At 37.8% G+C, this 17,064-nt stretch overlaps 1 protein-coding gene across 1 annotated transcript; it reads left to right on the forward strand.

Moving 5' to 3' along the window:
- Positions 1-1,528: 1,528 nt before the first annotated feature.
- On the forward strand, positions 1,529-5,482 carry LOC125230321. The gene is made up of 3 exons (XM_048135451.1): positions 1,529-1,807; positions 4,764-4,946; positions 5,475-5,482. The coding sequence occupies exons 1-3, from the start codon at positions 1,624-1,626 to the stop codon at positions 5,480-5,482; spliced, it is 375 nt and encodes a 124-aa protein (XP_047991408.1). The 5' UTR covers positions 1,529-1,623.
- The last annotated feature ends 11,582 nt before the right edge of the window (positions 5,483-17,064 follow it).

The following is a 17,064-nucleotide window of genomic DNA, read 5'->3' on the forward strand; positions in this document are numbered from 1 at the left end:
AATGGCACTATGGACTCCAATAATAATAAACGTGATTTTTTTATGTACATAGCTATAATATCTATAAATTATGTGCATGTAATCTTCTATATTATCCTATAACTTCCTATGCGTTTAGCCACGTATAGCGAAAAATATATTATATTTGTCAAAGTGTTTGTAAAAAAGCGCTGGGACCCGTTTCTCAAAAGCTACAAGCCTTGTATTACAAGTGCGCGAACTGTCAAATCGTATGGGTTGTCATGGAAACACACTTGTAATACAAGGCTTGTACCTTTCGAGAAACGGGCCACAGGTGACCTAACGGTAAGAGCGTGCGATCCCCGGCTCGTACCAATGAGTTTTTTGAAACTTCTATCATTTGATATTTGCCAACATCGTGAGGAAACCGGACTAATCTTAATAGTTACCCGGGTTGTATTAAGGTCAGATAGCAGTCGCTTTCGTAAAACTAGTAGGCCTACGCCAAATCTTGGGATTAGTTGTCCAAGCGGCCCCAATCTCCCATGAGCTATGGCAAATGCAGGGATAACGCGAGGAGGGGAGATTGTCAAAGTGGATACATAAATGTTGTGTTTGCTTTAATTTGGCATGTTCAATTCTGGCTTATTAGCGATACAATTTGGAGTGTAATATCTGTTGTAGTGTTATGTAATCCTCGAGTTTACCCCCTCGGGCTAGAAGGAGTTGATTGTGCGGCGCCTAGGGAGGCCAGGATTGTTTACATTGCTGCTCGGCTGATCGAGTTCGTGAGTAATAGGTAACTTTCTGTGCTAGTAGCGAAATGGGGTTTATATGAAATGTGGCTTGCTATGCTAGTCGGATCACATGCATTTTGTATATTGCAAGCTTAAGGTCTGACTTGGCTAGTTTTCATTTCTTCTGGGCGAGCTCACTCAGTCTGTGGCCAAGAGTAAGCCCATTTATAATAATAAAAAAACCGGCCAAGAGCGTGTCGGGCCACGCTCAGTGTAGGGTTCCGCAGTTTTCCGTATTTTTCTCAAAAACTACTAAACCTATCAAGTTCAAAACAATTTTCCTAGAAATTCTTTATAAAGTTCTACTTTTGTGATTTTTTTCATATTTTTTAAACATATGGTTCAAAAGTTAGAGGGGGGGACCGCACTTTTTTTCCCTTTAGGAGTGATTATTTCCGAAAATATTAATATTATCAAAAAATGATCTTAGTAAACCCTTATTCATTTTTTAAAACCTATCCAAAAATATATCACACGTTGGGGTTGGAATGAAAAAAAAAATCAGCCCCTACTTTACATGTAGGGGGGGTACCCTAATAAAACATTTTTTTCAATTTTTTATTTTTGCACCCTGTTGGCGTGATTGATATACATATTGGTACCAAATTTCAGCTTTCTAGTGCTAACGGTTACTGAGATTATCCGCGGACGGACGGACGTACGGACGGACAGACAGACATGGCGAAACTATAAGGGTTCCTAGTTGACTACGGAACCCTAAAAAGGTATAATAATAAATTTGAACTCTTACTCCACGATGCATGCCATCCCTAGGGCATGCATTCTAACTACAAACAATATTTGTGCACAACAGCTCACTGAATTTTGTTCCAGAGATCTGTGCGCGATTAAACTACAAGTTCCAATGCCAACAGGCTGTCGCGACCTAGTCCTCGTCTCGGCTTACATGCCCGGGGAGGACGAGCCACCGCCACTCGAACTACAACGACTGGTCAGCCACTGCGAGAGAACAGGCCTCGCAATCATCATCGGGGCCGACTCTAACGCGCATCACCCTTTGTGGGGTATGGAGACCAGTAACAACAGAGGTAAGACACTTGTGGAATATCTCGTGACTACCAATCTAAACATTCAAAATATAGGTGCTGAACCAACATTTGTAAACAGACGATGCAGGACAATCATTGACTTGACTCTCGCCTCAGAGGAGGTAGGCGAACTCATCACGGAATGGCATGTCTCTCCGGAGGCCTCTTGCTCAGACCACAGATGGATTCGTTTCAACCTACAAGTATCAGATGACATTCCAGCAACTCGCAGAAACCCCAAAAAGACGGACAGGTTAGCATTTAGGACAACCCTGAGTGAAAACCTGGACAAGTCCCGTCTATCGGCCGAACCTCGGGAACCGGCCCAAATAGAACACCAGGTAAACGTCTTGACTGACGCCCTTATAGACAGCTACCAAAAAGCATGCCCATTAAACCCGCCAGCCAGAACTGCTATAGTCGGACACAACTGGTGGGGCCCCGAACTAGAGAGACTCCGTCGAAAGACCAGGAAGCTCTTCAACAGGGCAATGAACACGACGGCCGAGGTGGACTGGGACAACTACTACGAAACCAAGGCCAGGTACAAACAAAGACTGCGGTACTGGAGATCCCAGTCGTGGAGGAACTTCTGCAGCAGCATCGAAACACTAGACCACGCCAATCGGGTAAGGAAAACCTTAGCATGCAAATCCACGACTCAGCTAGGCTCACTGCGGAAACCCGACGGTACATATACATCCTCTCCTACGGAGACTAAACGCCTACTCCTGGAGACCCATTTTCCGGGATGCGTAAGTCTACCGGACGAAGATCAGCAGGAGGAGGAAGAACATATCACATCAGAGAACAACTGGCAAATGGCTCATAGGATCGTCACCGCTGAAAAACTAAGGTGGGCCATTGACAGCTTTCATCCCTTCAAAGCAGCCGGTCCGGATGGCATCTTCCCAGCCCTCCTACAGTGGGGTTTAGGAATCATCCAGGACAAGCTGAAGAACATTATGGTGGCGTGCCTAGCCTGGGGTTACGTTCCCAAGAAATGGAGGGATGTTAAGGTAATATTCATACCCAAACCAGGTAAGAATGACTACACAGCTTCCAAATCCTTTAGACCCATCAGTCTCACATCATTCCTGTTAAAGGCCCTGGAGAAACTGTGTGACAGAGACCTAAGGGACAGAGCGCTTAAAAACATACCGATGCACATCAATCAGCATGCATACAGCTCAGGTAAATCAACAGAATCGGCGTTACACATGGTAGTAAGCCGCATTGAAAGGGCGATCCATGACAAGGAAATGTGTCTCGGCACATTTATCGATATCGAGGGCGCCTTTGACAAGACCCACTTCAACAGTATAGGGAACGCCCTGGCAAGCCACGGCGTGGAACCTGGACTAATTCAGTGGATCATGAACATGCTAAACAAAAGGACTATAAGGTATGCTGGGGAGCCACAGGCAGTAAAGGCGGTCAGGGGATGCCCTCAAGGGGAGTCCTGTCACCGCTGCTATGGAACCTAGTGGTCAACAACCTCATAACCAAACTGAACGAGGAACGCTTCTATACAATAGGTTACGCAGACGATCTGACGATCTTAATATCAGGTAAATTTGCCAGTACAGTCTGCGATCTCACTCAGTCAGCGCTTCGAATTGTGGAACGCTGGTGCCGAGAATTCGACCTATCAGTCAACCCCACTAAAACAGAAATGGTAATGTTTACTAACAAAAGGTCTCTTGGCAACTTTACCAAACCAAAACTCTTCCAAGCTGAGCTAAATCTAACAGAAGAGGTAAAGTACTTAGGTCTAACCCTCGACAGCAAACTCAGCTGGAACAACCACATCAACAAACGAATAGACAAGGCGGCAGTCGTCTTCTGGCAATGCAGAAGGATGATCGGTAAGAGATGGGGACTCAACCCGAAAATCACCCTCTGGCTCTACAAGACGATAGTCCGGCCAATGCTCTGCTACGGTGCTCTGGTCTGGTGGCCAAGAACAAACCTAGGCAACGTGCGAGACAAACTACAAAGACTCCAAAGGCTCGCATGTGCGGCTACCACTGGCTGCACGAAGTCTACTCCGACGGCAGCCATGGAGGTCATGTTGGGCCTTCCACCGCTATACCTGCACATACAGCAGGAAGCAAGCTTATCAGCGGTAAGGTTAAATACACTCAACATCTGGTCTAACACAGGAGTTCTTCACACAAAATGCCTGGAAAAAGTATACGACGAATTCCCAATCCTCAGGTCAGGTACGGATCGAATTCAAAAACATGTCATCTTCGATAAAAGGTACAAGATACAATTATACGAGGACGACAACTACGAGGGGCTCAATCCCAAGGAGCTTAGAATCTTCACAGATGGGTCGAAAACGGACAACGGGTCGGGCTCTGGGACCTTCTCAGAAGACCTGAACATGTCGATTACCACTCCGCTAGGAGCTCACAACTCGGTCTTCCAAGCTGAGTGCATGGGCATCATTAACGCGGCAGCTGCTATAACTGCAAGGAAGGTAGTAGGATCCTCCATCCGCATACTCTCTGACAGTAGAGCAGTCCTTATGGCTTTAAGGGCCATTTAATTACATCCAAACTCATACACGAATGCCATAAACGACTAATGGAGGTAAGTCATAAAAACGAGATCATCCTACAATGGATCAAGGGACACAGCGGATCCCGAGGTAATGATGCTGCAGACGAGCTAGCCAGACAGGGGTCGAGTGCGGGGGCCATTGGCCCAGAACCAATTCTCCCGATACCATTCAGCAAGGTACGCTCAATGCTACTATCATATACAGGGAAACTACACACAGCACACTGGCTAAACCAGACTGGATGCAGGCAAGCGAAAATGGCCATGCCCAGCATCAGTGAAAAACTCACAAGAACGCTCCTTCAACTAGGGAAGGTCCGTCTGAGAATGGTAACCAGTGTCATAACAGGTCATGGACTATTTAACAAACATCTTTTCATAACAGGTGCTACGGACAGTCCCCTGTGCCGAGGGTGCATGGAGACAGAGGAAACAGCTGCTCACGTGGTGCTGGAGTGCATCGGGGTGGCTCCATACAGGGCAAAATATCTCGGATCTCCGAGAGACCTCCCCGAGTTCAACATCAAGGGTCTAGTTGACTACGGAACCGAGTTGCGGAAAATCGCCCGTAAAAAATACAAGGGTTCCTATAATAATAAATTTGAAGGTGCGCGTTAGTTTTCGAATGCTAGTTTTCGGTTCGGGATAAACCACTTGTTCTTGTAGAAATAAAAATAAAATATAGTATTTTCTAAATACCTAACTTACTTTTCCCTTGAAGCTATAGTACCTAACCTTATTTGCAACACTTATTGTGAGAGCTTTTGTCGCCTCATCTTACCATTAATTATTCCAATCAATTTGATTAATCCAAGATGGCGGCCTTCAATTTCGTTTACGTCGGACCCTCTACCATGATTTTGACGTAATAGAATATTAAAAAAAAAAAAAAAATAACTTTATTTAGCATTGTGTAGTACATATATGCTTACAGTTAATAGTAAACTTATAAATATCGTGATTTAACGGTTACATAAGTTATAATTATAACTTTATGGTAACTGGAATGAAACTTTGAGTAAGCGGCATCTGATCCCCGTACTAGTAAAAACTGTATCTGTACTGTATAATATTGTACTCGATTGATAATTTTCAGAGAGTTGAGCAGACTCTATTTTGTTATTATTAGGTAAAGTAATGATCACAGCAGAGGCCTATTTCGTCACAGTGACATTGACACTAAACTTGATGACAATGACAATTTGGTGTCTATTTCCAGAAAATAACATTGTTACTCAGCGTCATTATTTCTTTGTTGAACAGGCATCATCATCATAATTTCAGCCCTTAATCACCCACTGCTGAGCATAGGCTTCCTTTCGTGTAGGTACGCCACTTATCGCGGTATTGGGCTAATCTCATCCAGAAGTGCCCCGCAGTTGAACAGGCAATGGATGGCGAAGTGTCACTGTCGGGCGACCATTGTCACTACTGTGAAATAGGTCACTCACTGGTAGCTACAGCTATCAAAATAAAATGTATGGGTATGTATTTATAAAGTAAACAGCGACGCCAAACGATTACTTGAACCAAAAATTACACACTCTTTGACGTTTATGCTATCGAGTAGGTAACGTACTCGTATTCTAATTTTAAAACATCAAACTTATGGTAGGGGCTCGGGATTAGGCCCGCCAATAGCCTTGTTACATTAGACGGGAAATATTTCCTTAATTGTCCGTCGAATCCATCAAGACAAGACGGCTGAGCGATAAAACGCGTACACTGAGAGCTAGGCCCGGAATAAGGAAGCCCATCAAAAACAATGTGAAATGAGAGCCAAGTTCAATCATATTTATTTGTTTTACAAGGGGGCAAAGTTGTTGTTTAACTGCGCCTGGCAATATTGATACCCGAGCAAGCGAAAGATTCCAATATTGAACCGCGAGAGTAGCGAGTGGTTCAAAAAGGGGAATCCTGAACGTTGCGAGGGTCTCAAGGCACGAAGGAACTTTGCCACCGAGTGAAACACAAATATTTTCACCACACCTAACGAACAAAATACTGACTATAAAACATTAAACTAAATCAAATCCATCAATTTATTCAATATTTATGATTCAAAATCATCATTTATAGGTAAATTCTACCAGCCCACTTAAGACATTAAGTTAAAATTTGTACGAAATTACTTTGCACTCTCGTGGATAAAATACAATTTTGCTATCTGGGGGCCGATCTTTGAATCTCGGCTACACTATAAGCGATTTAAATGCTACTAACAGAATCGGAAACGGGTGGTCATTACCACTATTTTTAAAATTACCAGCCGTCCTTTTTCCACAGACTTTCGAACGGCGAATTCGTGCGTTCGAAATTTAAAAATCGATCCCCTGTTTTCGAAAAGCAAAGAGAGCCTTGCCCAGTTGATGTATTATAATGCCTTGATATTTGATGTCAACGACAAAAGAAGTAAGATCTAAATGGATGCCAAGTTCAATGGTCAGTCCTGAAATTTATTTACCTATAACTCTTAAGGTCTAAAATGACTAGTTTTCATACAAGGATAAGGTATAGAACATTTGAAGGTGCGCGTCAGTTTTCGAATGCTACTTTTCGGTTCGGGATAAACCACTGGTTCTTGTAAAAATAAAAATAAAAGGTACTTACAGCTATTATAACGTCGTGGACTTGCAGTGAAAACACTCGTATATGTACAGCGTTGTCGAAGGCAGAAAACAGAGTGCAAAAAACTATCAACATGTTTAACTTGATTTTAACTTGTTTGACAATTGTAAGATTAAAATTGACACAGTTGAAAACCGTGGAAGAAGTACTCATGTATTTGCCAGACTAATTATTTGTACATGGCTAATTTACATTATAATAAAAAAATAAAAATAAAAATAAAATATTTTATTGAGCAAAAATTACCGTACAGCCAAAAGTGTAGGTCCCTGACTTCTGAGCTAGGTAAAACCTGTGTTACAGAAGTCAGTGTCCTCTCCCAGATTTTGTTTTCATATAATCTAATCTTAACTAATTTTGCTTAACCGCTAACATTTCTTTGCAATATATTTTTTTTTTTAAATATAAACTAGTTTTCTTATCATTGAGGAAAACCCGAGGGTTAACCCTCCATTTTCGTTGGTGCAAGTGGCGCTTATAGTTGTATAATGAATATCCACTTATAATTTAGGAGGCAGATACACAAGAACAGTAACACTGATGGGTTATCATTATCAAAACATTTATTTTTAGTTGAAACTCGTTTTTTATTGATTACCTCTTTACAGTTACAGGCGTTACAGCAATATTAAGTAACTAGCTTTCGCGCGCGGCTTCGTTCGCGTTAAATCCGAAAATTGCGAAATGCTTCATAAATACTTCCACACCCCCTTTTAGGAAGATGAGGGGTTGGAAAGAGACAAAAAGTAGCCTATGTCACTCTCCATCCTTTCAACTATCTCCACTTTAAAAAATCACGTCAATTATATTGATTTAGACTAACACGATTTGCACATAATTTTAAAACAAAAACGGGACTTAATCGCGTAAACACTTACATTTTTTTCTCAAACATGCAATGAAATATTGTCTTTACGTTCCTTAAAATGGGCTGGGAAGTATCGCTTTTTGGGCGCAAGAACTCGAGAGGACTGTAAAGGGATTTCATATTATTTTTTAGGCCTAGGCCTGCAAAGTAACTTATTTTTATAAAATATTGTCCTTTAGAGCATTTTTTATTTTATTTCATTGTATGTTTGAGAAAAGCACTATACATGCCTCGGCGTGAAAGCGGATTCCCGGCCTCGTATCCCTATCCGTATATACCCACTTGGCCGGAAATCCTCATTTTCCCGGCCTCTGATGTAATGTACTATTAAATGAGGGGCAGGGAATTTCTTCTTCGTGGAATCCAGTGATAAGCAAATGAAAGCGTGAAAAAACACCTAGGGACACACCGGCTGATGTGAGTGTTGTGTGTAGGCAAAGTGACAACCCTAGCGCAAAAGTGAATAATCAAGAACAAGTGCGGGTAGTTCGAGAAACTCGCGCGGCTAGAAGATGTCGATGCAATTCCTCGCCAGTCTACCCGTGACCACGAACATAATGTGATGTTCGAAACGTCGGGCCAAATATAAATGTAAGTCTTTACGCCATTAAGTCCCGTTTTGTTCTAAAATCACGTCAATTAGTCGCTCTGTTTCGCTGTGAAAGACGGACAAACAAACAGACACACACACTTTCCTATTTATAATATTAAGTATAAGAAATCTTAAAAAATTAAATTAATAGCCCAAATCTACTACAAAATATTATGTTTAATGTACCGCATCGCTCCTTACGTCCTCGTAATTTGTTTTATGTGAGTTTCGCACGTACTAATTATTCTAGGCATACTTTTTTCAAACGTGTATCTAAAAATTACAATGAGTATTTCTATGACATCGATCCATTTACGCATTCACTTCCAGCTTTAAAAGGACATATTAGATCTAAACTTTTGTTATTAAAGTAAATTTATCATGTTTTTCTCCTCGCTAAGACGCATTTGCATGTTTTTGATGTATACCCTACTTTTTAAAACATTTATGAACCTCCAGGTGCAGGTCTTTTATCCCTTATACATGTTTGCTACCTATGTTATTTGATATTATGACTGTATGTGTTCTGAACAATAAATAAATAAATAATTATAAGTACTAGGTATAGTGACATCAGTGACGTAACACCGCGGTTTTAATTACGTACTTACATTATGTATTTAGGTAAGAATCACTTCAAAAGAAGTTTATGTAATTTTAAGGCTGCTTTCAAAAAAAACGTCAAAAGAATGTAAAATTGATAGTTTTAGTCGGTGAAATACTACACTTTCCGTTATCCAATAGATTTATTTAATTCAAGTTCCAGTTAGAGCATCTTATTATCTTGATTTTTATAAGACTGGATTTTTGAAAACTAACTCACTAAATTAATTATGAATTTTTCTCTAATGCACGTTTAGAAAAACGCACGTATAGAGCTGAATCAGTCGATCTTATTTGTAAAATTTGGACAATTTTGAATATTAAAACGGGTAAATTTATAATTCGTATATCCTGTACCACAATCATTTCAGACTAGATTTTTATTTTACGTTTTTGAAAAAGAGTAAACTAGCCTAAGGCGAATTCAATTTTTTTCAGAAATTACCTAAAATTAAGTGACAATTTCTTTGAAAATCTACATCACATCGAAGTAAGTTTTGTACTAAATTAATCTGCAACGTTTACTTAAATTGCTGTTATGCCTAAGTGATTATAAATTGCTATTATTGATTTTTGCCAATTTTTTGAAAACGAGCCTTCATCGGTACACTTATTACCACTTTTGGACATTTTCTCATATTTTGTTAGACCAAGTAGAAAAAGTCCTATAATGTGATATATATTTATAAACTACTCGCAAAGCCCTTTAATTTGATACCACACACGGTATGATCAAGCGCTCGGTTGCGATTTCACTATTTTTAACACGAAAGCCCTCTTAATGAACGAATCATTTGACTTCTGGAGTAGATTATGATTGTGTCGTGCATTTTACTTAGAAGTAGATACTATACCTTGTACTTTTAGCTGTTGAAAAAAGTGTAAACAAACCGGAGCCGTCAAATTTGACAGATCCAGGTGTAGTGAACCTTTTAAGGCCAGATCGAAGAACAAAATTGTAGGTGGCTACTTACTTGGTACTTTTTATTCATGGTGAGCCAATTTAATGATTATAAACGCATAATTGGTAAGTAAGGTGAGAGTAACAATGCGATTCCTTGTATTTTTAGGTATTTAAAAAACTGTGAACAAACCGTCAAATAGTTGTTTATCAGGTAACGTTTGGTTCCTGTTAAAATTTTCGTATTTAAAAATAATTGAGCTAACTACTATAGTCCGTTCCATTTCAAAAACATATACCTACTTCCGCTTAATTTTACCAAATACACATGTACAATTAGACAAGACGAGTGTAAGTAGGTACAAGTTTATAATGGGTCAGCAAACGCACATTGCTAATGTGAAACCAGAAAACTGGAGAAGATGCGAAGAACATGTCATCAAGGAAGAGAAGAAAATGAAAGAGTTAGACAACAAGATTAACGATTTGGCCGACAGAATAATAATAAATGTGACAGAATCATCTTCGTCTTCATCCTCATCGTCGTCATCGTCTTCACCGGAATAAAATAACGTATATACACCGTGTTTCACTTAACACTAAAAACCTGAAAACTGTTTGTTCAGAATCGAGAGTAGAATCGATTGAGCTATATCTTGATGGGGGTAATATTTTTTGTTTTAATTTGTATTATTAGTTATTGTTTACGTGCCCATTCTACAAATTCGTAATACAACATTGTGCATATCATATTGCTAGAGGTTGTATACCTTTTTCAGTATTTAAGGGTATTAATACTGGCTGGTTACTTGGACGATTATTTTTTCCGCTACGAGATAGACGTTGTACGTCAGTTTAATTTTAAAGTTTATCATAAGTCATAACAAATTGAACTCGTACCTAATTACAACCTTGTCATTTTGAATGTTAGGTTTAAATTTGCTTACTGCGTCACCTGTCCAATTTGAAGTTTACTGTGACACAGGTTAAAGTGCTTTACAGTGACATAGCTGTCTATTGGTAAACCTTATGTCGTTGCAGTAACATACACAATTAAACAGTTTGAAGGTTTATGATGGTAGCTAGCAATTATTTTATTGAGTGTAGAGTTAAAAGCCGAGTAGAGCTGCACAGAAAATTAAAAATTCAATTAAAAAAAATAATAATCATCAGATTAAAAAATGAACATTGTAGATACGTTTAAAAAAAATAAAAATCAGTTGGGGTGTCTGAGGTTTTGAGTGATACCGGAAACACGGTGTATAAAGTATTGTATTTTACTTAAAAATATACATATGTTTTCACCATTAAACACATAGAATAGAACGACATATTTTTTTATATTTTTTTATTATTTCTTGCACAAATAATCTTAATTTTATTTCTATTGCTTTTTTATATTTCTCTGTCTTTCATCAAAACTTACTGTGGTACCTATAAATATTACTGAATCAACTAAACTACCTAATCTAGTATAAAAAAATACATAAATATAACAATCATCTCATACGGAGAAACGGAAGCTCGAAAACACAAATATCAAATTTGGAACAGATGATGATGATTGATAATAATAATGTAATTAGATGATAATTCGACTTCTTTGTAATGTAATGTATATTTTTTTTTGTTTTTATTTAAGTTAGTGTATATATATAGTTATGTTGCTATGCCCTCTCAGGGTTCATGTTGAGACTGTGTTTTATACTTAGCCTAAGATCATTATGTGTACACATGAATTGCAATAAAGCATTGAATTGAATTGAATTGATAATAAGCAATGGAAAATGTCAGATAAAATTAAAAATCGCGTAAGGTCTAGTACAACCTTTATATTTTAGTAGTGTTACACCCAGATTAAAATGGACCATGAGTTTTAAACCTCTGCAAAATTGGATACTTTTTGGTTGATGATTCCCTGAAGAAAATAATAATATTAATTAAATGTAATGACGATATGCTTATATTCATGAAGGTGTATTATGTTTCGTCAAATTAAACGAAATTACATGTTAGTGGAATGAAATGGAAAATAGTGGTAAACTCAATTTATTTTTAAATAGAGAAAAAAAATCAGAAACCAAACGTTACCTAATAAACAACCTTCAAATTTGACAGCTCCGGTTTGTTTACACTTTTTTCAAGAGCCAAAAGTACAAGGTATAGATAGCGATTGAATTTTAACACTATTACCACCGCAGACCAGCCGTGCCTCTAAGTAGCATACCTGTGTATCTATGTATACGCTGTGGAAGAAGACACACAGGTGTTGTAAAATAGGAGAAAATAAATGAGGGCGCCACTTTTTAATTGACACATTTTTGACGAAAAATTATTTAACATGGCAACATTTCGTATGGAAATTGTTATTTTTTTTATAGCTTATTACTAAGTGTACAAGTCGATTTAACCCTTAAATGCATGAATTTTTCTTTTAACGAGATACTAATATATGTGATAGACAATGGTTTTCTGACTCTGGGAAAAATAATAAAAAAAATATTTAATACCGATTTTAATACTAAATCAGTGTTAGAAGTTAAATAGGCCAAAACTTATTTATATAAATATATAATTATTGGTAAGTTTTATTTGTAAAGTTTGACTACTATTAGAAAGGTACACTATTTGTGAAACCCCCATGATAAAATGTTTAAACATAAACTAATTACTAACTCCGAAAAAATCAGCCTAAATCACATACTAAAAATCGCCGCTGTTTTTTCACACTTTTCCGCCATTTCATCTTTGTCCTGAAATCATAAATAGTAAATCATAATATTATTTAATTTATTTAATTATTTATTAAATAATAATAAATACTGAATAATAATTAAGCTATAAATGTGATTTTGGATAGCTACATATTGAGCCACAGGCCATCAAATATATGATGCATATACAGAGTGGGGCCTGTAACAAAGGCGAAGAATTGAACTCTAGGCTATTCTCCTTATACTGATCAACATTTGTTCGGCGACTTTTAAAAATAACTTGTATTTTGATTTTTATCACCCTTGAAAGTTTTTTCTAAGAGGTAATGTATTGCGAATTCAGGCCCCGTAGCCGAATGGCATTTCTCCGACGCCAAACGAAAGCGATACGCCGCTGGCTCTGTCGCGCCAATACGCAAGCGCGATAGAGATAGATATCTACTAGCGCTTCGTTTCGTGAGCGTTTCGTGAGCGATTGTGCCATTCGGCTAGCCACCCTGTTAAGTCTAAAGTGTGACAGACAACGTCAATGACAACAATAATGGCGTACATTGAAGCTAATATTTATTTTGTATGAAAAATTAAAAATTTTAAGACTTCTTAATTTCTAAAAGTCACTGAACAAATGTTGATCAGTATAAGGAGAATAGCCTACAGTTCAATTTTTCGCCTTTGTTACAGGCCCCACTCTGTATACATCACCATGCATTTAAGGGTTAAACTATCCGTTTCTATTGTGGTAAATTTTCTCTCTCAACCGTTGCACAATAATGACAAAAACATGCAATAGTTATTTGTTATACAAGAGTGCAAAGTTGTATTTTGACGCCGAGTGTGGAATTGAAAAACGAGCAAGCGAAAGGATTCTATAGTTGAACCACGAGCAAAGCGAGTGGTTCGAGAATAGAATCCTGAGCTTGCGAGTTTTTAAACACACGAGAAGTAAAATACATTTGCACTCGTGTGTAACACAAAACTTTTCCCCTCACTATAGCGAGGAAAGTACAACGCAAAAAACGCGTTTATCACTGCTGCCAGGTAGTTCCACAGGTGGTAAAACATCTTCATCACTAGATTAACCCACTTTTATCAATTTTAAAGCAGAAAATTTGCCTATATTCAAGGTCAAATTACTTTATCCACTAGTGGATAAAATGCGTTTTTACCCGCTGGTATTAAAGGACAAAACATGTGTTTCCGAGCTAGTGAGGGGAAAAGATAGTTTTCATCTGTTTAGAAGCACATCTATTACGTCTAGACTTCAAAGCAAGGCTTGTAAAGGCTTGAAAACCTTGGCTTAAACCAAATTCAGCCGCAAATCCTTGTCTTTCTCCAGATGGATTATTCAAGGCTGTCACCTACTCGAATATCTGCGTCTCATTCACTCTACTAACTGTAGAGATGGACAACTTCGGATCTAATTTATAAGTTTGTTAGTTTACTTAGTAAACAGTTTCCGTAAATGTTGATTCGGTTGTGGCTGAATTTTGCATAGGTACAAGTAAAGGGTGGTAGGGGTTAAATATAGACAGGGATAATCTTATTTGTCGATTTAAACCTTTTGTTTAGTTATGGAGTTTGTGCAGAGATCTACACAGCTCGCGAGAGAGGAACGTAACATCCTTTTCAGTACATGTACATAATCCTAATCATCATCCTCCTTGCGTTATCCCGGCATTTGCCACGAGTCATGGGAACCCGGGGTTCGCTCTGACAACTAATCTCAAGATTTGGTTTTGGCACTAGTCTTTACATAAGCTTTTGCCATCTGAATTTCCAACCTGAAGGGTAACCTAGGCCTTATTGGAATTAGTCCGGTTGATGACAATGAAAAGTTTTGAAACATTATTGACTTTCCACACATTACTCACGAAATTTAACTAATATAACAGGCACTGATTAACTATCAAAGATATATCAAAACAATAATATATGAAAATCTTAACAAGTTCTTCAATCAGTATCGGACTCCTAATTTTTGTAATTTTAATCGCTGCTATTAATATCAATTGTATAGCTGACTGTACAATTTTACATTCAGAACGACACAATATAACGTATTCCCAATAAGAGTGCTCTTGAGTTTTTACGCAGGACTCCAAAAGGAATAAAATAAATAAGCACCTGAGGAAATTGAAAACCTTTTGTTATTTAAATGAATCCATTCTGCGGATGCTATCGACACCATTTTATTTTCACACCACGGTTTTTGCATTCGAGGTGTTGAAAGAAAGATTTAATAATTGTATATTTTATTTTCGTTTTCTTTCTGCCTCTTAATTCTTAAGAGTGTGGGTCAGTGATTCTTGAGCAGTTTCATGTGATCTGCCTATCCCTTTAAGAAACAGAAGCGTGAATTTATGTTTTGTTTTATATGTTAATCTACTCCTATATTTTTTAATTATTTATGTCATTTTCAAACTAACAATATAAAAGATGAAAATTTTATAAGATTATCAAACTTGTGGTAAGATTAGGTACATTTGTCTTCCGTGTTAGGTATATGTTAATTTACCCGTACATTGTTTAAATATTTATGTCTTTATCAAACTAGCAATCTAAAAGTTTCAGAACTTTTTCAAAATTACCTTAAATTACAGGAAAATTACAGACAATCAAACTTTTCTTACCTACATTTTTTTCTTAGCTTAAATTTGTCTTCCGTCTGACGAGACTCAATAACAACAGAGTAAGTTATTTAAAGTAGTTAAGCTACGAAATCCTTTCATCGTTCTTCGTTCGACCGTTTGCTTCATGTAGGTAAACACTGGCTTTGGTCGCGTATCTAATCCGCTGGATCCCACGATCGCATCAGCCCAAATTGGTTTGTGGTAAAATAAAGACGCAAGGCGATATATCCTTACGTAACTCGTGTCATGGACAAATAAATAATAAGACATAGAAAGAAAGAAAGAAATAATTATTTATTTGCAAGATTATGTACAGAAAAGGTGTCTTGACATTGGTACAAATACTTATAGTAACAATATTCAGCCATGCGGCATGCAAATATTAAATAAATATTATAGGACATTTTTAACCACATTTTTAACAACCTTTTATCCACCAAGAGGGCACCTTATACTGGTCCAGAAAATCGACTTTAAGGTTTCGTAAAAGTCGCCTGGTTTTCGAGATTAAAATTAATAGTATTAAAATTTTAAAAATTGAGAAAATCTCGAAAACCAGGCGACTTTTACTAAACCTTTTTTTGACCAGTATAAGGTGCCCTCTTGGTGGTTAAAAGGCCTGTCGCCTGGTTTTCGAGATTTTCACACTTTTTAAAATTTTAATACTACCTAAAATTTTAAAAAGTGTGAAAATCTCGAAAACCAGGCGACTTTTACTAAACCTTAAAGTCGATTTTCTGGACCAGTATAAGGTGCCCTCTTGGTGGATAAAAGGTTGTCCATTAATTACCGGGCACCCTGAATACATTAATGGGCCCTATTCGAACCGTTATCTAACTGTCAAGTGGTATCATTTCAAAATCAACTGTGGATAATGGTCGCATGTGAGATCGGATCGCAAGTTGGTTTTGAGCCAACCAAAACGTATTAATTGAAAAAAAATATGAATCTAAAATCAACTTTATCTTAGTACAATAGGGCTTATAGTTTTTTACATTAAGCAAAACGGTACATGATTCATGTGTCCTTTTTACCGTTGACAGCTTTTGGTACATGTGGATTTGGTCGCTAGACTTTTTGTCTATGGAAACGCTGTGCACGATGCGGTGGCGAGTAGCGGAACTAAACATGTCATTTACCGGCTATCAAAAAGAGGTTACACTGGTGATGGTCGATAAAGACTATTATTAAACGAATTTTAGCAGCAATGAAGCTTTATTGACAAACGTTATTTTTGTGAAACCGACATCTACACGTCACATAATGCTAGCTCCACACATTATGAAATAAACGCCACAAATTATAGGAGGTATATACACGTCACCCAATCTCAAGTTGCTTCTAAACCACGCTTACGGATCAAGTCGTAAGTACATTCACACATTTTACAAAATACTTAAATTGAATTTTTTTTCTCCTACAGAGCCGCCATTCATAGAGTCTGACCGGAAAGTGAAGAGTCGTGAAATGTATGGGGTCTAATACATTCCACGACTCACGACTCCTCACTTTCTGTACAGACACTAGTACAAGGGGTTTGCATTGAAATTCAATGAGGAGGCACACTCGAAGCTTGTGACAGATGGCGCCACCTTATAAGTCCATTGCACAGACAAAGAATTTAATACGTGAGAGTGAGAAGAAGATATATTTTTCTCTCTCTCACACATATGAACGACAATGACATGCCCATTATTACACTTACGTACAGGCGCCGCCTAAAATGTCAGTGCCCGGCGGGATAACATGT

Source organism: Leguminivora glycinivorella, chromosome 10 (assembly GCF_023078275.1).
Source record: "Leguminivora glycinivorella isolate SPB_JAAS2020 chromosome 10, LegGlyc_1.1, whole genome shotgun sequence".
In the NCBI taxonomy this organism is placed as follows: domain Eukaryota; kingdom Metazoa; phylum Arthropoda; class Insecta; order Lepidoptera; family Tortricidae; genus Leguminivora; species Leguminivora glycinivorella.